The sequence below is a fragment of the Crinia signifera genome, chromosome 8 (genome assembly GCF_055691185.1).
Source record: "Crinia signifera chromosome 8, ASM5569118v1, whole genome shotgun sequence".
Lineage (NCBI taxonomy): Eukaryota > Metazoa > Chordata > Amphibia > Anura > Myobatrachidae > Crinia > Crinia signifera.
Genome location: NC_139224.1, coordinates 166,173,751 through 166,195,898, shown reverse-complemented (window position 1 = coordinate 166,195,898; position 22,148 = coordinate 166,173,751). Strand labels below are relative to the sequence as shown.

Below are 22,148 nucleotides of genomic sequence, written 5' to 3'. Positions count from 1 at the left end.
TCGGCCATATGGAGTCAACCTAATGATCTACAAGGCCATAAACAAGGGGCGTCAGTTGTGAATGAGCTCAGACTAGTTCACCATAAGCATAGTATTATATTGTTATTATGATTATTATTGCCACTAAAACAAGTTCTCTACTGTAAGAGCAGAAATGCTTCCGTGGCCAATGACCCAGGGAGGTTACCCACCTGCCATTTTTTAAGTCAGGAGAACACAAACCTGGTAAGGCTAAGCTCGTTCCCGTCATGCTAACGGTTCTGTTTTCACTTCTAATTGGTCAATACAATTTGTTTTTTGAAATGTTCAATGTGATTGGCCAGTTTTTTCACCTATGCATAATAATTATCGTGTTCATTCTAGCACCCGCCAACTTTGAAAACCCATGCAGTTCCTCTTCCCTGCCTGGGGTGTCGCTGTCTGCTGTGGTGTTTGCACCGGTCTTGTTTGCATATCAGTGCTGATATACACTGTGGTAGAAGCACTACTGCACACAGCGACACCCCAGGCAGGGAAGAGGAACTGCATGGGTTTCCAAAGTTGGCGGGTGCTAGAATGAACACTAAATTCAGTCTATAGTATATATAATTACTGTGTATGTGTAAGGAATACTTCCTGGCCTCTTTTTATACTCAATTAAATAAGCATACAAGATAAATAGATAAGCAAATATCCATTAATTAATGGATTAATATGTATATTCTAGCGATAAGAAGGCTCACAATTGTAAAGCACATTATACAGTAACTTTATATTGTACAAGCAATCAACTACATACAGCAAAGGCTAAGAACAGCATGGTCAACGCCTGAAACTGCCACCAATACCAAATGACCTATTTGGTTTTTGCTACTCAGCAGGAATATATACAGTTATATAGATTATATATTATATAATTTTGGAGTGAGGGGAATAAGCTGTGCACCCTCATGCAATGTAAATACACCCTCTCCCTTCCTCTCCCATATCATAAAGACGGATGTACCTGGTTTTGAACGGGCAACGGTTTCCTGGGTGGCTGCAAATAACGGTCACAGTTTCCAGACCACCCAGCAGGTCACATGTTCCAGGTCACCCAGCAGAGCACAGGGAGGATTCACCAACTTTCACAATGGTGATAACATTGTAACTGGCAGTTGGACGTTTTGACACAAAGAAACCGATTACAACGCCAATTTATCTACAGATCTATGGGCCAAGACCTTTAATGTGGTATATGATGTGCCCTGCTCAGACAAGGGCATCACAGAAATAAGTCACTCCTAAAAGTGTAACAATGGGCTGTAATTGGTACACAGGGATGGGCATCCCCGGATCAGCCAAGTTCCTCCTAATACACAGGTTGTCAAAGTCGGTTCTCAGGACCCCACACTGCAGGTTTCGCAGGTCTCCTCACATAATCACAAGTGAAATAATTAGCACCACCTGTGGATCTTTTCAATGTGTCAGTGAGTAATGAGTGCACTCGTCGGGTGACCTGGAAAATGTGAGCTATGTGGGGTCCTGAGGACCGACTTTGAGAACCACTGTCATAAGGTATAATGTGTGTGGGGAACTGCAGAGATAACTGTGCCAAAACTCAGCAGCAAAGGGTTTAGAACATAAAATCATAAGGGAAATTATATTTTACAGTGCAAATCTATTTTCATTTTCACTTCTTTTATGGATCATCAGACAAATTCTACAGGGCTGTAAATGACATAATGAACTTTTTGTTCTGTGAATTCTGCAGCAATATATGACAGCTCGGAAACAGACACGTGGATTTGCCCGGCCACTGCAGTCATATACCACGGCTAAAGGAATAGATGCCAGGTAGACATTAAGTGACTGTTACATCCTGACCAGGGCCTGGTGTTCCGCCATACAGAGGGACAGTTACATCCTGACCGGAGTCTGGTGTTCCGACAGACAGAGGGACAGTTACATCCAGACCGAGGCCTGGTGTTCCGCCATACAGAGGGACAGTTACATCCTGACCGAAGCCTGGTGTTCCGCCATACAGAGGGACAGTTACATCCTGACCGAGGTCTGGTGTTCAGCCATACAGAGGGACTGTTACATTCTGACTGGGGCCTGGTGTTCCGCCATACAGAGGGACAGTTACATCCTGACCGAGGCCTGGTGTTCCGCCATACAGAGGGACTGTGACATCCTGACTGGGGCCTGGTGTTCAGCCATACAGAGGGACTGTTACATTCTGGCTGGGGCCTGGTGTTAAGCCATACAGTGGGACTGTTACATTCTGACTGGGGCCTGGTGTTAAGCCATACAGAGGGACTGTTACATGCTTACTTGGGTCTAGTGTTCGGCCATACAACGCAGAATTTCTGCCCCGGAGGTAAATATACTCTATGGCATCCCATACAAACAGTGAGAGTGTAACCTTTATAAAGCTCCCATGCCCCACCAGAGCAAAGATACGGTTTTTAAATTGCGGGGCCTGCGGTGAATGACAGTAAGTCATTTATTCCGGGAACCTATGACATCCTAGAATGCCTCTGCCAAAACGGTTCCTTTCTTTCAATGGTAACACAGCACTGGATCTGCCTGAACTCTGCACCTGTTCACTCCCAACAGAAATGTTCCTTTGACCACTAACCAAAACATGACTAATATGATTAACCTCCTCATCCTTACGCAGAGCCACCGGTCCCAGAATAACCATCCATCAGCAGCGACTCATTAGCCCAGCGGCCTGAGGGTTCCAGATGTGAGAGCTGCACTGGGCAGTGTCATTCAGCAATGGTCTTGTCATGTTTTTAAAAATATATAATGACATCTCTGCCCACAGTATTGGAAAGAATGCATGGACAGACCATCCACATCACTCATGGTAACAACACATAACACCCAGCGAAGTGTAGGAAGAGAGATCAGATGTGCAAGTCCGATACAATGTTGTACCTGGATACAGGCAGTACTTAGCTCAGTCAATTATTATAAATTAAGTATTTAGTTAATTATTTCTTGCAGAGAAATTAAGATTATCCCCGGATTACTGTAAACTATGCAAATGTATTTGTAGTGTTTGTTATAGAACCCTGCACCTTTCAAACGCTGTGAAATTCCTTTTTTCCTGCCTGGGTTGTTGCTCTCTGCTTTGGCGCTTCTAGCACAGTTTTGTCTGTATTGAGATACAGCCCAGACTGTGCTAGAAGCATCTCAGCAAAGAGCGACAGTAGCAGAGAACAGTAGTGCAGACGACAGGCCGAGGCCAGCAGAGAACACTGGTACAGGCGGCAGGCCGAGGCCAGCAGAGAACAGTAGTACGTTAGTCAGTACTTAAAACGAGTATGTTCAGCATGAAAATTTATATTTGATGACAATATATAAATGGGGGTCAAACTGAATTTGTGTCCAGAATACAGAACAAGGGAAGTGTTAAAGGCCCATACACACTGGGCGATTTTGAGCTGAAAGCAGCTCAGTTTTAAAGATTGAGCTGCTTTCAGCTCAAAGAACACCCTGTGTGTGTACGGGGCAGCGATGAGCACCCGCATCACCCCCAGTCACTGCCGCTCATTTGCCGGTATTACCAGCAGAAGAGCGGCGGGGTGGATGGCTTTCCATAGAGAGAGAGAGGCTGGGTGCATCCCAGTAGCACCCATCCAGGTTTGGCATACAAATGGGGTGTTTCTTACAGCTTCAACCATTTTCATGCACATGCCTTAGTAGCCTGCATACCAAGCCCCAACTCCTCCTCCCCAAGTGTAGGGACATATAAATATACACTGGGGTCCATTCATGAGTTAGAAGACAATGAACATACCAGTGCACCAGCAGAAACCCATGCAAACATAGGGAGAACATACAAACTCTACACATACATATCCCAATCTCTATGTGGTGGTGAACCAGTACTAACCACTGCACCACTGTGCTGCCCTACACAATAACAACCCAATGCAGAGAAGCCGGGGAGGGGGCATGGGACAATACCTGAGTACGGGTAGAGAGACACAGCCCAGCGCACGGTCAGAGCCAGCAGCACTATCACACCTGTCACAGAGCCCTCCATGTTTCTCCCTCCCGCACACATCAGCCTCACCGCCCGGCCTCTACGTCACATGCCCGCGACGGCGCAGCACTGACACGTCACCGAGCTGCCAGCGCTGCGCTCCCGCGTCACTATGGCAACGGAGGGTGCAAACCTCTTTATCACTCTCTCTCTCTCTGCTTTCCTCAGGCGGCATGTATTATCCGTTAAGTCAGAGCATAGGCAGCTCAGTATCAGCATCCTCCTGGGCTCGACTGAGATCTGCTGTTGCCAAGCCCTTCGCCCTCATCCAATATGGCGCAGTGGGGCTTCATGAGGGTTGCCTTAGGATACATCAGCTACCTGGGTTGTGACTGACAGCCACTGTGGCTGTCCGCTGGCTTAGCTGAGGATGCTTGTAGTATGGTCTTGTAAAATTGCATGCGCAAGCATAGGGCCAGCTCTGGGCACAGGGGTCTTGTAGTCTCCCATCCTAAAATATATTTATTTATTAACAGTTACTTATATAGCGCACACATATTCCGCAGCGCTTTACAGAGAATATTTCGAGCATTCAGATCAGTCCCTGCCCCAGTGGAGCTTACAATCTATATTCCCTACCACATGTACAGTACACGCGCACACAGACATTCTAGGGTTAATTTTGTTGGGAGCCAATTGACCTACCAGTATATTTTTGGATTGTGGGAGTAAACTGGAGTACCCAGAGGAAACCCACGCAAGTACGGGGAGAATATACAAACTCCGCACAGTAAGAGCCATGGTGGGAATGGAGCCCATGATCTCAGTGCTGTGAGGCAGTAATGCTAACCATATTATTACAAATAAAGTCTATAGCTGGGTACACACTATCTGATCTGTGTGAGCGATATGCACAATAACGATATTAGTCTAGTAATCTCCCTCATGTCACCTAGCCCACATTACACTGTTACATCATAGTTACCTCCCCTCCTGCATTCTGCAGGAGACTCCCTGATATAGCAGCAATCTCCCTCTCTCCCTCATTAGTCTAGCAATCTCCCTCATGTCACCTAGCTCACATTACACTGTTACATCATAGTTACCTCCCCTCCTGCAATCTGCAGGAGACTCCCTGACATAGCAGCAATCTCTCTCATTAGTCTAGCAATCTCCCTCATGTCACCTAGCCCACATTACACTGTTACATCATAGTTACCTCCCCTCCTGCATTCTGCAGGAGACTCCCTGATATAGCAGCAATCTCCCTCCCTCATTAGTCTAGCAATCTCCCTCATGTCACCTAGCCCACATTACACTGTTACATCATAGGTACCTCCCCTCCTGCATTCTGCAGAAGACTCCCTGACATAGCAGCATTCTCCCTTTCTCCCTCATTAGTCTAGCAATCTCCCTCATGTCACCTAGCCCACATTACACCGTTACATCATATGCCCCTTTCCCACTGCAGGCTTTACACGGTAAAATGCCGTTTTTTTAGCCTTTTTAAACGGCTAGAGCTGCAGTGGGAAAGCTCCAGGTTGCTTTACACGGGTAACAAATACCGGTATTTGTTAACCGGGTAAAAAGCAGTGTTTTTACCGTGTAAGAGACGTTTTTTCGGCAGTGGGAAAGGGGTAGCCCTTTACCCGTTAAAAAAAAAAACGGCATGGGGTCCCCCCCCACTGCCGTAACCAGCACCAGGCTGAAGGAGCCGGGGCTGGTATTAAAAAAATCAGGAAACCCGACAAATAGGGGTTCCCTGATTTTTTACAACCAGCCCCAGGCTCCAGGTCCGGGGCTGGTTCCCAAAATACGGGGGACAAAATGACTAGGGGTCCCCCGTATTTTAAGAACCAGCCCCAGGCACAACCAGCCAGCAGGGTAATGCCACAGCCGGGGGACACTTATTATATAAGTTCCCGCGGCCAAAGCATTAACCCTACCGACCAGTCAGCCTGGCCAGGGGCCCTGGGGGGGTCCCCACTCCCCCAGGGCCCCTGGCCAGGCTGACTGGTCGGTAGGGTTAATGCTTTGGCCGCGGGAACTTATATAATAAGTGTCCCCCGGCTGTGGCATTACCCTACTGGCTGGTTGTGCCTGGGGCTGGTTCTTAAAATACGGGGGACCCCTAGTCATTTTGTCCCCCGTATTTTGGGAACCAGCCCCGGACCTGGAGCCTGGGGCTGGTTGTAAAAAATCAGGGAACCCCTATTTGTCGGGTTTCCTGATTTTTTATTACCAGCCCCGGCTCTTTCAGCCTGGTGCTGGTTACGGCAGTGGGGAAGACCCCACGCCATTTTTTTTTTTAAATTCTCCCCCCCCCCCTATCTTAACACTGCTTAAACGGGTTTTTAAACGGGTAAGTGTGAATGTGACAAAAACAGCTTTTAAACGGTAATTTACCGTTTAAAAGCTGCAGTGGGAAAGAGTCTTTATGGCTCTTACCCGTTTAAAGACCCGTTTAAAAAAAACGGGTCATTACCCGTGTAGGCAGTGGGAAAGCAGCATTAAATAAACACACTGACACACGTGAAAAATAAAAGTTTAATACATACATAACACATACATACTGATACTTACCTATCTTGAGCCCGTAGGTAGCCCTGGTCCTGATGTCCTGGTCCGTGTCGGCGTCTGTATCCATGTCGGCATCCCTGTCGGCGACGGCGTCGGCGGTCCGGAGTCCGAAGAAATCCATTTGGGAAGCTGTGGAAGGAAACCATACTCACCTGTCCCAGCGCGACGTAGTCCAGGTAAGTTCTTTGCAAAAAACAAACCGAACACCCGAACCAAGCGGACAGCTGAGAGCCGCACGGTGTTTGTTTACATCGTGCGGCTCCGCCTCCCGAATGCCGCTAGGCGGCCAATAGCGGCATTCGGGAGGCGGAGCCGCACGATGTAAACACCGTGCGGCTCTCAGCTGTCCGCTTGGTTCGGGTGTTCGGTTTGTTTTTTTGCAAAGAACTTACCTGGACTACGTCGCACTGGGACAGGTGAGTATGGTTTCCTTCCACAGCTTCCCAAATGGATTTCTTCGGACTCTGGACCGCCGACGCCGTCGCCGACAGGGATGCCGACATGGATACAGACGCCGACACGGACCAGGACATCAGGACCCCCCCTCTAGGACTTACCTGACCAGGCTGAAGCCTGGTGCTGTCCTCGATGCCCCTGGGCGGTGGGCATCGAGCTGATGGTATGGTGTAAAAAATAGAATAAAAACCATTGTCTTTTACTGGTGAACTATGAGTCCCAGCAAGCCTCCCCCCGCAAGCTGGGACTTGGAGAACCACAAGTCCCAGCCTGCGGGGCATTAAAGGGCCCGCTGGGTCTTGTAGTTCCACAGTAAAAGAAAGAGTTAAATAAAGGAAGGAAAAAATCAGGGAAGGAAACCATAATCACCTGTCCCAGCGCGACGTAGTCCAGGTAAGTTCTTTGCAAAAAAACAAACCGAACACCCGAACCAAGCGGACAGCTGAGAGCCGCACGGTGTTTACATCGTGCGGCTCCGCCTCCCGAATGCCGCTATTGGCCGCCTTGCGGCCAAGGCGGCCAATAGTGGCATTCGGGAGGCGGAGCCGCACGATGTAAACAAACACTGTGCGGCTCTCAGCTGTCCGCTTGGTTCGGGTGTTCGGTTTGTGTTTTTGCAAAGAACTTACCTGGACTACGTCGCGCTGGGACAGGTGAGTATGGTTTCCTTCCACAGCTTCCCAAATGGATTTCTTCGGACTCCGGACCGCCGACGCCGTCGCCGACAGGGATGCCGACATGGATACAGACGCCGACACGGACCAGGACATCAGGACCCCCCCTCCAGGACTTACCTGACCAGGCTGAAGCCTGGTGCTGTCCTCGATGCCCCTGGGCGGTGGGCATCGAGCTGATGGTATGGTGTAAAAAATAGAATAAAAACCATTGTCTTTTACTGGTGAACTATGAGTCCCAGCAAGCCTCCCCCCGCAAGCTGGGACTTGGAGAACCACAAGTCCCAGCCTGCGGGGCATTAAAGGGCCCGCTGGGTCTTGTAGTTCCACAGTAAAAGAAAGAGTTAAATAAAGGAAGGAAAAAATCAGGGAAGGAAACCATACTCACCTGTCCCAGCGCGACGTAGTCCAGGTAAGTTCTTTGCAAAAAAACAAACCGAACACCCGAACCAAGCGGACAGCTGAGAGCCGCACGGTGTTTACATCGTGCGGCTCCGCCTCCCGAATGCCGCTATTGGCCGCCTTGCGGCCAAGGCGGCCAATAGTGGCATTCGGGAGGCGGAGCCGCACGATGTAAACAAACACCGTGCGGCTCTCAGCTGTCCGCTTGGTTCGGGTGTTCGGTTTGTTTTTTTGCAAAGAACTTACCTGGACTACGTCGCGCTGGGACAGGTGAGTATGGTTTCCTTCCACAGCTTCCCAAATGGATTTCTTCGGACTCCGGACCGCCGACGCCGTCGCCGACAGGGATGCCGACATGGATACAGACGCCGACACGGACCAGGACATCAGGACCAGGGCTACCTACGGGCTCAAGATAGGTAAGTATCAGTATGTATGTGTTATGTATGTATTAAACTTTTATTTTTCACGTGTGTCAGTGTGTTTATTTAATGCTGCTTTCCCACTGCCTACACGGGTAATGACCCGTTTTTTTTAAACGGGTCTTTAAACGGGTAAGAGCCATAAAGACTCTTTCCCACTGCAGCTTTTAAACGGTAAATTACCGTTTAAAAGCTGTTTTTGTCACATTCACACTTACCCGTTTAAAAACCCTTTTAAGCAGTGTTAAGATAGGGGGGGGGGAGAATTTTAAAAAAAAAATGGCGTGGGGTCTTCCCCACTGCCGTAACCAGCACCAGGCTGAAAGAGCCGGGGCTGGTAATAAAAAATCAGGAAACCCGACAAATAGGGATTCCCTGATTTTTTACAACCAGCCCCAGGCTCCAGGTCCGGGGCTGGTTCCCAAAATACGGGGGACAAAATGACTAGGGGTCCCCCGTATTTTAAGAACCAGCCCCAGGCACAACCAGCCAGCAGGGTAATGCCACAGCCGGGGGACACTTATTATATAAGTTCCCGCGGCCAAAGCATTAACCCTACCGACCAGTCAGCCTGGCCAGGGGCCCTGGGGGAGTGGGGACCCCCCCAATAAAGGGGTCCCCCCCCTCCAGGACTTACCTGACCAGGCTGAAGCCTGGTGCTGTCCTCGATGCCCCTGGGCGGTGGGCATCGAGCTGATGGTATGGTGTAAAAAATAGAATAAAAACCATTGTCTTTTACTGGTGAACTATGAGTCCCAGCAAGCCTCCCCCGCAAGCTGGGACTTGGAGAACCACAAGTCCCAGCCTGCGGGGCATTAAAGGGCCCGCTGGGTCTTGTAGTTCCACAGTAAAAGAAAGAGTTAGTTACCTCCCCTCCTGCATTCTGCAGGAGACTCCCTGATATAGCAGCAATCTCCCTCTCTCCCTCATTAGTCTAGCAATCTCCCTCATGTCACCTAGCCCACATTACACTGTTACATCATAGTTACCTCCCATCCTGCATTCTGCAGGAGACTCCCTGACATAGCAGCAATCTCCCTCTCTCCCTCATTAGTCTAGCAATCTCCCTCATGTCACCTAGCCCACATTACACTGTTACATTTTGGGTAAAAAGGAATGAGACATAGATACATAGGCGTGCGCAGCCCATTTTATTAGTAGGTGCACAATTGGAGGGGCATTTCTATACCACCTACTGGGCGTGTCTATCACCGCCCACTGGGCGTGTCTATCACCGCCTACTGGGCGCGTCTATCACCGCCTACTGGGCATCAATGCAAACTAAATTATATTAAAATACAGTGTTGGCAGGAACTTACACAGATGATTTATTGTGTCGCCTCCCCCGCCCCGGCGATCATACCCGAAGCTCCCCTGCTGCCAGCCGCCATTCATAGTGATGAAGGAGGCAGGCTCGGACATGGTCGTCGCAGCTCGGGGGGGACTCGGGAGAGTTCAGGCACCCGAGTCCTCCCGAGCCGCCGCAAAACATCCCCGAGCCTGCCGCCTGTGTGATGACTGACAAGCGGCAGGGGGAAGTGGCAGCAGGGGAGCTAGCTTCGGTGTATGCGTGCTGCTGCTGGGCTTGCTCTCTCAGGCAGCAGGAGGATGGGAGCGCGGGCAGAAGGACGGGGAGCGCGGGCAGGAGGACGGGTGTGCGCTGCGACGTCACCACGTCACGCTAGCGTGTGTGTATATATATATATATATATTCATTTACATTTTCACCAAAGGCACCTCTTTTCTGTGTTTGTACATACAGGAGCAATAGAGACCAATATTGTACGAGTCTCTGGAATTATTTACTAAATTTGTATGATACCGTATGTTTAAAAAAAAATATGACATATTCATAAGTAAAGGAGCATTTTTCAACAAAAGTACTTCTGCGCTTTACAACTACAGGAATTTTTGAAAGTTACAATAAGACTGGACACAAAATATTATTATATTACATGTGTTTTTTAATGTCCGACTTCGTGCAACTTTCTCTCAGCCAATAAAATCAACTCCCATTACAACCCGGCCAATAGTGAAAAGAATAAGTGTGTAACATGAAAAAAAAGCATCTGCCAACACTATATAAGTACTAACGGGTTTGACCTCTGCAATTGGCGAGAGCATAGGAAAGCTTGCTTGATCCTAGGAGGAACACTGGCTCCTGCTCAGTGCGGATCATTCACTGCCTCAGCCAGGGCGCGTGCTGCTGCTGGGCTTGCTCTCTCAGGCAGCAGGAGGACGGGAGCGCGGGCAGAAGGACGGGGAGCGCGGGCAGAAGGACGGGGAGTGCTGGCAGGAGTACGGGAGCGTGGGCAGGAGGACGGGTGTGCGCTGCGACGTCACGCTAGCGTGTGTGACGTTTATAGAGGCGGGGCCGTGGGCTAACTTGAATGGAGCCCACGGCCCGTCCAGCGCTTCCAGGCTGGATATCGGCAGCGGCGGCGGCAGGCAAGTTTGTCCTGACCGCCGCCGGCTAATGGTGCTGCTGAGCATTTTGCATGCAATCGCGTGGGGGGGTGCCGGCGGGCATTTGGAGGTGCCTGTGCACCCCCGGCACCCCCCGTGCGCACACCTATGCATAGATACATTTACATTGAATCATCGGCACCATTTCCCAGCACTTTACCAAGTATAGTATCTTTTACTAACTGCTTTGGGGCTCATCTACATTTGGATATAAGTCATTTTACTAGATCCCCCTCAGATGTAGCAGTACACACCCACGCTTCTAGGTGCCACATTCACAATCTCTTTTCACAATCTCTCCATGGCCCTTATTCTGATTGACGCGGACTTTACCGCGTACTTACGGATCGCGTCTTTATGGCGTCTGCGCATGCGTGGAGAACGCTACGCGCATGTGCCACGCCTTGACTCGGTACCAGTTCGGCCAAATCCCGTCCAAAACTGTTCACCGCTATCAGTCGTGAAATAGGGGCGTATTATGGGCGTCATGCGGAATGACACATGGGCGTAGTTTCAAAGTGGGCAAAACGGGGCGGAAACATGGGCGGACACGGGGGAGTACACTTATGTTGGGGGGCGTACATTCGGAAACCACTCCGAATGCACGCGATCAAAAAGGGCAGAAATGTGCGGTGTCCACAAGTGTACTATTGCTTTGCGGACACCACTCGTTCATGCGGTAGGCGAACGTACGCCTAATGACTACAACCATTAACACCTGAACCCAATAGAATCGACTCCTTTACTCATTACTCACTAATAGGACGCTTGTCAGTGCTTTAATTGAAACCATTGCTGCTTCAAGGAACCCGTACTAAACACCCACATATGCTGTACTTGTCAGACACTTTCAAACTGCTAACAATGGACATGACAGAATATTAATACTAGCAATACACATGTGTATTCGACATGTTCCAAATAAGCAGTTTTTTATGAGGATAGGTAATTGAATAAGTGGGTCATGTGATGTATAGCAGAAGATACTTCGTAGTGGGTTGTTTGGCGTAAATACTCCGCTTACGTGCGGTAGCACCGCTTGGCTCCCGTTCGGATGCGGTATTCCCGAGCATACTCTGTAATACTCTGTAATACCGTGCCGAATCGGAGTGTTTCTCCCGCACACGCATGCTTTGTATGTCGTCCGTAAACACGCCCTGTTCTTAAAGAGTGAGTCCGTCCGAATGCGGAGGACCCGTGGGCGTTTCTACGGACGATGGCCGCACGCGGCAAAACACCGTGGCGTGCGGACCGCACCGCAAGAATGCGGGAATATCCGCACCGATCAGAATAAGGGCCCATGTATGGATCTAGACACGCCCTTTGGGTGGAGCATAATATGCCCCTTCAATGGGGCGTTGTGAAAAATTCTACTACCAACTATAATCTCCCTAAAAAGTAGGCAAGTATGACATGATGTTATGACACTGCAACGCTATTTATGGAGAGGAGCCAGAGTACAACAGAACAGTAGCAATGGCGGACCTACATTTTTGGGGGCCTTGAGCTGTTGTGGGGGGCCCCTTCGCAACCAGCAACAATAGAGCAACATCCAACAAGGTCTAAAGGGCCTCGCTGCACTTGCAAGGACAGCCCACACCACTCAGTGCCAGCAAAAGGACCTAGACCCCTCCCTATTCCACGCGCATCCCTACATCAGACCCCTGCTGAATAACAGCAGCATACTCCACCAGTTTCATGGTGGAATGCGACATGAGCCAGGGAGCTACCTAGTGCCATAGAATCTAGTATGTAAATAAGACTAAAGGATTGTGCACCATTGAGAGAGCTGTATTCCATTCCGCAAGGGTTAACCTCAGCCACGTCAACTCTGCCGGGTATGGCATTGGGTGAGGCTCTCCCAGCTCTTGGAGGGTCACTGGTGTGAATGCCAAGGAACGCACACGAGGGCCTCTCCTCCATCTTCTAGGGTTTCTGGCCTTGCAGGCTGCATTCTGTTCTCCGAGAAGATGTAAAAAAAAAAAAGAGTGTAACATTTCAAAGCGCTCGATCCTGATCTGACATCAAAGGCCTGGGAGATACCCCACACCACACATGCATGGCTGGGACAAACATCCCAGCAGCCAAACTCAGCTCCCTGCTCCCTCTTTGAATGGAACTAGTCCTAGGCTAGAGGTTCTACGTGAAGTGTAGTGAGAGAGTGGAGGTGATGGATTCTGCGCGGGTCTCCTGGCTTGTCACAAAGTAAGGCTACTATACCTTGTGTGCTTACTGTATGTGGGGCAAAGATATCTGCATTAACATTAACATTGGACGTTGCTGCATACCGGGCTTCCACCATCTAACATCATATTAACCACCGGAGCCTGCCTGGTGTATATGTATAGGTTATACATATATATATATATATATATATATAGGATTGTATATCTACTGTGTATATCAGGGGTGGGGAACCTTTTTTCTACCGAGGGCCATTTGGAAAATTTTAAAACCCTTCGGGGGCCATATAAAAATTATCAATTATCGGCATATACGCGTGGGCATTATACACAGGGCAGCGGCATATACATGTGGGCATTATACACAGGGCAGCGGCATATACATGTGGGCATTATACACAGGGCAGCGGCATATACATGTGGGCATTATAAACACTGGCAGCGGCATATACATGTGGGCATTATACACACTGGCAGCGGCATATACATGTGGGCATTATACACACTGGCAGCGGCATATACATGTGGGCATAATACACAAGGGCAGCGGCATATACATGTGGGCATAATACACAAGTGCAGCGGCATATACATGTGGGCATAATACACAAGGGCAGCGGCATATACATGTGGGCATTATACACACTGGCAGCGGAATATACATGTGGGCATTATACACACTGGCAGCGGAATATACATGTGGGCATTATACACAGGGCACCGGCATATACATGTGGGCATTATACACACTGACAGCGGCATATACATGTGGGCATTATACACACTGGCAGCGGCATATACATGTGGGCATTATACACAGGGCACCGGCATATACATGTGGGCATAATACACAAGGGCAGCGGCATATACATGTGGGCATTATACACAGGGCACCGGCATATACATGTGGGCATAATACACAAGGGCAGCGGCATATACATGTGGGCATTATACACACTGGCAGCGGAATATACATGTGGGCATTATACACAGGGCACCGGCATATACATGTGGGCATTATACACACTGGCAGCGGCATATACATGTGGGCATTATACACACTGGCAGCGGCATATACATGTGGGCATTATACACAGGGCACCGGCATATACATGTGGGCATAATACACAAGGGCAGCGGCATATACATGTGGGCATTATACACACGGGCAGCGGCATATACTTGTGGGCATTATACACACGGGCAGCGACATAAAAAGTGACAGTGTGGAGGAAGGGGGGCTGTCACCCCCAAACAGGTTAATGTGATTATGTCTGATTATGAGAATCAGACATAATCACATTAACCTGTTTGGGGGTGAATCCAGGGGTAAATGACAACCCCTGGATGTGTCAGTCACTGCCTGGGAAGGGAGGGTGATTATCGCCCTATATTACAGCCGCCCGCCCGCCAATACTACAGAAGTATCATCCGCCCGCCGGCTGCCTACATTTCATACCAGCCGCCCGCCCGCTGTATCAGCCGCCCGCCCGCCTATATTAACAGCCGCCCGCCCTCCTATATTACATACCAGGCGCCGGGGATGGCTGCTGCTGCTGCTGCCGCCGGGGAGATGTGTAGAAGACGCGCCCTCCAATCACAGTGGCTGTGGAGGGGATGCGCCGGCAGTGATTGGCGGGCGCGTCTTCTGCACATCTCCTCGGCGGCAGCAGCAGCAGCCATCCCCGGCGGCTGGTATGAAATGTAGGCAGCCGGCGGGCGGATGATACTCTGTAGTATTGGCGGGCGGGCGGCTGTAATATAGGCAGGCGGGCGGGCCGGACAAACTGGGTGCGGGGGCCGTATCCGGCCCGCGGGCCGGAGGTTCCCCACCCCTGGTGTATATAAACATACATATATATATATATATATATATATATATATATATTTTAGGCTGTTGTAGAACATTGGTGTCAAACTCATGACCCTCTAGCTGCTGTAGAACTACACATCCCAGTATGCCCTGCCACAGTTTTTACGCATCCGTTATATAAAATCTGTGGGAGGGCATGCTGGCATGTGTAGTTCCACAACAGCTGGAGGGCCATGGTTTTGACACCACTTGTTGTAGAGTAACGGTTTTAAAAGACACTTAATTAGCATTTTATTATTTCATATTATAGTTATGTAAGTACTGTTTCATTAATCAAATTAATTTTATAACCTTTGCTGATCCGAGACAAGTCATTATCACCCAGTACACACTGCTTTTGGTTTTCCCAATTATTTTCCTAAGATAAGTCGGGCGGAAACTCCCTTCCTATGAATGTGACTATTCAGGCTGCATTCAGGAGCAGTGTATTATGTCATTGTAACACGGGTCTTGTTGGATGGGTCGGGAACATTGTGCTGTTGCAGGTGTTTTAAAGAACTGCGATACATAAAGAATCCCTGTAACAGGTGATTATACCATGTGGTAGCTGATGTTTGTGGTGCAAAACTACTTTTAAGGGGGTATTCAGTCCCGTACTCTGACTGTGGCAATTTTCTGCTTGTCGAGTGTCGAAAAATGGTTGTGTCGTTGAATACGGCCGCGGATTGCGGAGAAACGGCCATGAATTCGACAATCCGCAGCTGTTTTTCGACAATATGGACCAGACTAGGTTAACAGTTGGATCTGTTTTGCCGGAATCGGCAGCGCGAACGCTACATCCCCCGTTGGAAATAGCGGGCAAGATTGAATACCCCCCAAAGTGTGATTCTGCTTTTCCTATTTATTGTCCTGGGTGGAACACTGAACTGCATTTTACATCAAGTAACGGGTTCAGCCGTGGTGATTGCAGAGTTACAGTGAGTAGTAGTCAGTTTGGCAGATACAGCTGCTTATTAATAATAGCGCATTACTCATCTGCGCGATGCATCGGGGAAGTATCTATAATGAATGCAGGGCATAGTTTTAAAATTTTTGTTTCCCTCCTCCGAGTGGGCGGTGCAGGGGATGTGACAGCTATATATATACCCCCCCCCCCAACAATGGCATAACAAGACATTTTAGGCCCCTCCTGCCCAAAAAATGTGACACCCCCCCCCCCCCCCCTCCATATATCTCTTATATATTTGGCTACATCTGTCACTCAAAGTGTGTCTGAAGCTGTAACGCTGGGTGGAGCCTCTGACTCACATGACTGACTCACATGACAGAGAACCAGCCCAGTGAGCCCACAGACAGTGCCAGACACCCTCTGCCTCTCCATGTTAAACAGCAAAGACACAGCTACTCACCAGACACACCAGGTGAGAGCCCCACACCTCCATACCTCCCAACATGACCCTCTCCAGGAGGGACAGAATGCTCTGTTTGTGGACTTCCATCTTAATATATGATTGTCATCACCTGTTTTAAACAGGGTAATTGATAAGAAAGGTGTTTAAGCACAGGTGATGGTAATCCATAAATTAAGAAGAAAGTCCAGAAACAGAGCAATGTATCCCTCCTGGAGAGGGTCATGTTGGGAGGTATGCACCTCCCCCCCCCATTCACGGCAACCCCACGATTAAATGGCACATGTAAAACACTGACTTGGCTATGGTCGACAATGAAAAAGGTTGACATGAGTTTTTGAAGATTTATTTTTCACTTTTTCAATGTTTTCATATTCATTCTCATGTGTCGACATGGACACCAATGATGTGCCACACTTATGTCAACATTTATATGTGTTGACCTTTCTATGTTGATTTTTTCTATCACTACCCAGCCTCCTGTTTTCCTGTGTTGTGACCTCCGCCAGTGGGGAGCCGCTGACTCAAAAACACCCTACTATACTATTACACACACCTAAACAACATGCACACACAGCCCCCCCCCCCCACACCCACAAATGTCACTGTACCCTCCACACTATCAATGTACATCTTACTCTGTAACCGCTTTTTAATTAAACAAAACAATACACACCCCCTTCCACATCATATGCTCTCTATTTAACACATTTCACCTATAACTCAAGTTGCAATACAGGCATCTGTCATACAATTCTAACCATCTTTCTCATATACAAATGTTCACAAATTAAGGGGGCGTAGCCCCTTACGACGGTGTGAAGAGCGCCCGTAAGGCGCAATGAATCACCTAGTTTATTATATTTTTTTACCTAAATGCTCGTTTCCAGGGATTACATGATAATTGACAGGAGTTACATGCTCGTTGCCAGGGCTTTCCTGCTCATTGCCAGGGGTTACATTGCTCATTGTTAGGAGTTTCATGCTCATTGCCAGGTGTAATTCCCAGAGGAATATATATCCACAGAATCCATAGCTTCCGGGTAGCGATATATATGCTACCCAGTAGGACCTCTAGCATCTATCCAACTGTCACGCTTTTTCGCGGGACCGTTCCATTTTTTGGAGGATGGACACGAGTCCCCCATTGGTGGCGGGGCGGCAGTTGGGAGTCCCCCCTGCCCTGCGCTGAGGTGCGGGAAATAGATGCTGTACGCATGCGTCTATTCAGAGAGGCAGAGGGGATGGGAGCATGGTCAGCGCCTTACACTGTGCTGGCCATGCCCCCGTAGTGATGAAAAACGGGGGCATGGCCTATGGCCGCGGCCTCTCTGTGAGGCCACACCCCATGCCGTAGGCCACACCCTTTTCCCTGGCTCTCGTGCGGCTATGTCGTGTAAGCATCCCGATTTCTGAAATTAAAATGTTGGGAGGTATGCAGCAGGACCTCTAGCATCTGTCTCATTCAAGGCAGCAGCCATTTTTGGAGGGACAGTTTAATCAGATTCCATACGGGGGTGGCTAGACCCATTGGAATATGCAGAGACCATGCACCTCCACAGCGCCGGCTCCCCCAAGTCACAGCTTGGGCTGCAGCACCATTGTTACACCACTGCCGCCCACCTGCTATACATTGTTGCAATGACTTATATGACAGTGCAAATGGCATCATTGGCCACCCCAACTGCTCAAGAAGTGGGCGGCATCCGGGAGGCATGCCCAGTCTTCCGGTCATCCCGGAGAGCCAATTGGGAATCGGGTGTAGGCAAGTATGATCCAGGGCGTGGAGTGTAAATGGGGGAAGGGAGACGGACCTCACTCTGTGCCGTGGGCTCCCTCTGATGGTGGAACGCCATCACCGGTAAAGTGTTCTTACCTGACCCTGTCGGGATTCCCTCCTTTAGGATGCTGGTGTTGGAATTCTGGTAATGGAAGTATCAATGAAAGCACTATATGGTAATGCAGCGGGAGACATGACTGATCCGAGCTGTAAGTGTTCTGGCCTCGTCCCTCCCCTGCAGCAGCGGAGATTTGTATTCCGTCATCAATCTCTGACAGTCCAATGTTATATTGCGACTGACATGAAAATCTGGGTACTTGTGTAGTTTCATGGCGCCGTGCTACTTCCGGGTGTACGCTCGCCACGAAATATGTCCAAAAAAGTAACTTAACTCCATGCCAACATGGATAGTTCATACCTCCACTATCCATGTTGGCATGGATTTGATTTTAAATAGCGTGGCGAGCGTAGCGAGCCACCGAGCCCGCAGCGTGGGCGAGCGAAGCGAGCCCTGCAAGGGGACTTAGACGCACGCCATGCTGGCGCCGTGAAACTACACAAGTACCAAAATCTGTACTGCACATGTACATGCGTAATACGGGTCCAATGCAAAGTACCAAACATCTGCTTTATGCGGCATGCACCACTACAGCATTGGAACCTGAATCGTGCCCAAGGCGCAAGGTAAATGAGCACAGATATATGGTCATGGTCATGGACCATGCCCCCTTTCTGAATGTGTACTGGGCATTTTTACATTTATATAAATATTATATCTATGAGAAATATGTGCAGGTTTTTGTAATTTATTTAACACAACTATTGCAGTGGAGTAAAAAGTAAATAAATATGGGCAGTGAGTGGGAAGGTAGATGGGATAAATATGAGGAATAATAGTGCAGCCGATAGTCTCAGTCTCTTGGAGCTGTTTAAGGGTACACTGGCGTCCCAGGCCCTTATGCTCAAGCTCCAAAGTGATTGCATGCGCTGTTGAAAATGAAAATACAACCTCAAAGGGTTGGAGGAGCACAGCAAGCATGTCCACGGGTCCCCCGCAGATACTTCCTCCCCCCGGCATTGTCTGTGCTGCGTCTGCCTCCTGCGTGCACTGCAGGCAGGCAGGCAGCGTCCGTCCCCACAGAGCTCAGTCTCAGCGGCAGTGGCGGCTTCCGGGTGGGGCGCAGCCCCTTTGAGGTTATATTTTCATTTTCAACAGCGCATGCAAATTCGGTACATCGGTACACTTAGATTTTTGCCGGTACAGACCGGCAGAATCGGTACAGTTGGAGGGTATGGGGCTCCAGCACAGTCCAAAATTCAAAGAGTGGGTCACATCAACTGCCAAGGAGTCCAGGACAGTAATGTTTGAGGTGATAGTTGATGTGACACCAGATTCTGATTGGTTGCTTCACATGCGAAGTAGAATACAAATCTTAGTAAATTTCCCCAAAAGTATTTTAAGTTATACATATCTTTTTCCAGATTGTAATACACAGAGATTATTTACAGGACTGGACATGGATATGGATGGCATGCAAAACAACAAATCTCTTATAGGCTACATCTGTTGGAGGCTCCACAGTGCTGCCTAATGCTGGTATCTACCTGGTAATGCCATATATAAATCGCAATGGACAGCCCTCCCGATAAGAGGTGTCATATGCAATGGAAGGACTTCTGGGATTATGACCTGGGAGTCCGCCTGGTCTCTTGCAGAGTGATGCGCGGTGGGAAGGGATCCGATTGGAACCCTCTAAGGCAGGCGTGTCCAAACTGTAGCCCTCCAGCTGTTGTGAAACTACATATCCCAGCATGCCTTGCCATAGTTTTAGCATTCCCTAATAGCAACATTATGGTAAGGCATGATGGTTTTACAACAGCTGGAGGGCCGTAGTTTGGACATGCCTGCTCTAAGGGACAGAAGCCTCAGTGGCAAACGCAGGATTTTCAGAAGGGGGTTTCCAGAGGGGTGGAGCAAAGCACAGAGATGGACACTTAGGTGACCCAGTATATGCCGGGTCAGTTAAAGTATTATAGATAGAGCAAATGTATATAAATAATAATAATAAAAAAATATATATATACCTATACATACATACATACATACATACAGGGGCTTCAACAGCATTGTAGACCCCTGGACATAGCAATGTATTGGGGCCCCTACCGATCCTCCAGCGGTAGGGGTGGGGGAAGCTTTGATGTCCTGCGGGTGGTAGGGGGTATTATATCAACCGCTCTGCATGTAATTTCCACTACTTACCCCTTCACTGCACAGATGGTGGGAGAAGGGGGCATTGGGCTGAATGAAGGGGCCCTAATACATAACTTCCAGGGTGGTAGAGGATGTTTAATATGCAGAGGAGGGGTGTATAGTGGAGTGGGCTCAATAATCATAATTTTCTGGTGGGAGGACAGCTTGCTTTACTGCAGATATCTCCAGTTCCCGGAAATAGATTTCTTAGATTTTAATGGAATTAAAAACTAGAGAATCCCACCTACCAAATGGTTTTGGGGACTAGAGGATCAGAGTTCAGGAGGCAGAGCAATCTGCCCACGAGGATATAAAACTACATACCAGGTGTGTGGAGCTGGAGCAGTAACCAGCTGCTGGAAGACTGATATCTCTGGTTTTGGGGACAGTAGAGACAAGCTTCTAGTGTCCTTCAAAGGGGGAGAGTCCCAGCTTTTGGAATATACCCTCAGAAAAACTCTACGTCAGACAGAACCTGAAATATGTTACTCTAAATAACAATTAATAGGCTTGGATGGGGACCACTGCTTTAAAGTCAGATATCTCCGGTTCCCAAGGGCCGATTTTTACAATTCTTGTACCTATGGAAAGAGGGGACCCTCAGCTTTTAGCTGAGGGTCCTTAGACTCCTGGGGGGGTTTCTGGGTACTCAGAAACCCCCCCTGCGTGCGCTACTGAGCCTACATACTTCTATTGGGAAATGGCATCTAAAGATGATGTTAACCATGGGGTCTGAGCTCCAGAATGTATCCACAACCCAACCCTGTCAAGTTCCACCACTTGATAGGATAATTCCAAAAGCTTAGTTTCCCGCAAATACAAAACTGTACAAATACTCAGTTTGGGGGTTCTCTTTGAAGCAGGCGATTGTAACGATGCCAGCCCATTTTTAAGGAATAATTTATCATTCCCAGACTTTGCCGCAGTCTTATCTGGCCTTGGTATTTATGGAGGCTTAATGTCATGCTGAACTGCTTGTGACATTAAGATGTAATATTTGGCGTGTGATACTTTATTCATGACTGACTTCTGTTAAAATGTCATATCACTGTCTTAGTGATAAAATGCACAGCAATAACCTCCTGAATTACTCCGGCCTACAATCAGAACGACACTTAGATAGATCCTCTCACAACTGGAAATAATTACTACCCAGGATTAGCACAATAGCGTTAATGATTTTTAATATCCACTTTAAACTGAAATATTAGAGGAAATGCACCTCATTCATTAACAAAGAATTAGTTACATGACTGAGGCGTGAGGTGCTAAGGGTGAGATGTACTAAGCTTTGAAATGTAATAAAGTGGAGAGTGATAAACCACCAACCAATCAGCTCCTGCCTGACATTTTTCAAACACAGCCTGTGACATGGCATTTGGCAGCTGATTGGGGTATGCGTAAAAACCGGCCCGGACAGTACCTCGGAGCACTGGACCGGACAGGCTCCATTCATCAACATATGTATTTCTGGAGCTTATAGTGTCTGGGGGTGTCCTGTCCGGTGGGGCCATAGTTGCCTCCCCTCCTGCATTCTGCAGGAGACTCCCTGACATAGCAGCAATCTCCCTCTCTCCCTCATTAGTCTAGCAATCTCCCTCATGTCACCTAGCCCACATTACACTGTTACATCATAGTTACCTCCCCTCCTGCATTCTGCAGGAGATTCCCTGACATAGCAGCAATCTCCCTCTCTCCCTCATTAGTCTAGCAATCTCCCTCATGTCACCTAGCCCACATTACACTGT

General features: G+C 48.7%; 1 protein-coding gene across 1 annotated transcript in view; it reads right to left on the bottom strand.

Annotated features, from left to right (window-relative positions):
• ALG6 (ALG6 alpha-1,3-glucosyltransferase) overlaps positions 1–4,098 on the bottom strand; it is a 32,208-nt gene extending 28,110 nt beyond the window's left edge. Inside the window, exon 1 of the mRNA XM_083157676.1 lies at positions 3,943–4,098. Within this exon, the coding sequence (XP_083013802.1) occupies positions 3,943–4,042 (100 nt within the window). The 5' untranslated portion in view covers positions 4,043–4,098. The remainder of the gene's footprint in view (positions 1–3,942) is intronic.
• Between the last annotated feature and the right edge of the window lie 18,050 nt (positions 4,099–22,148).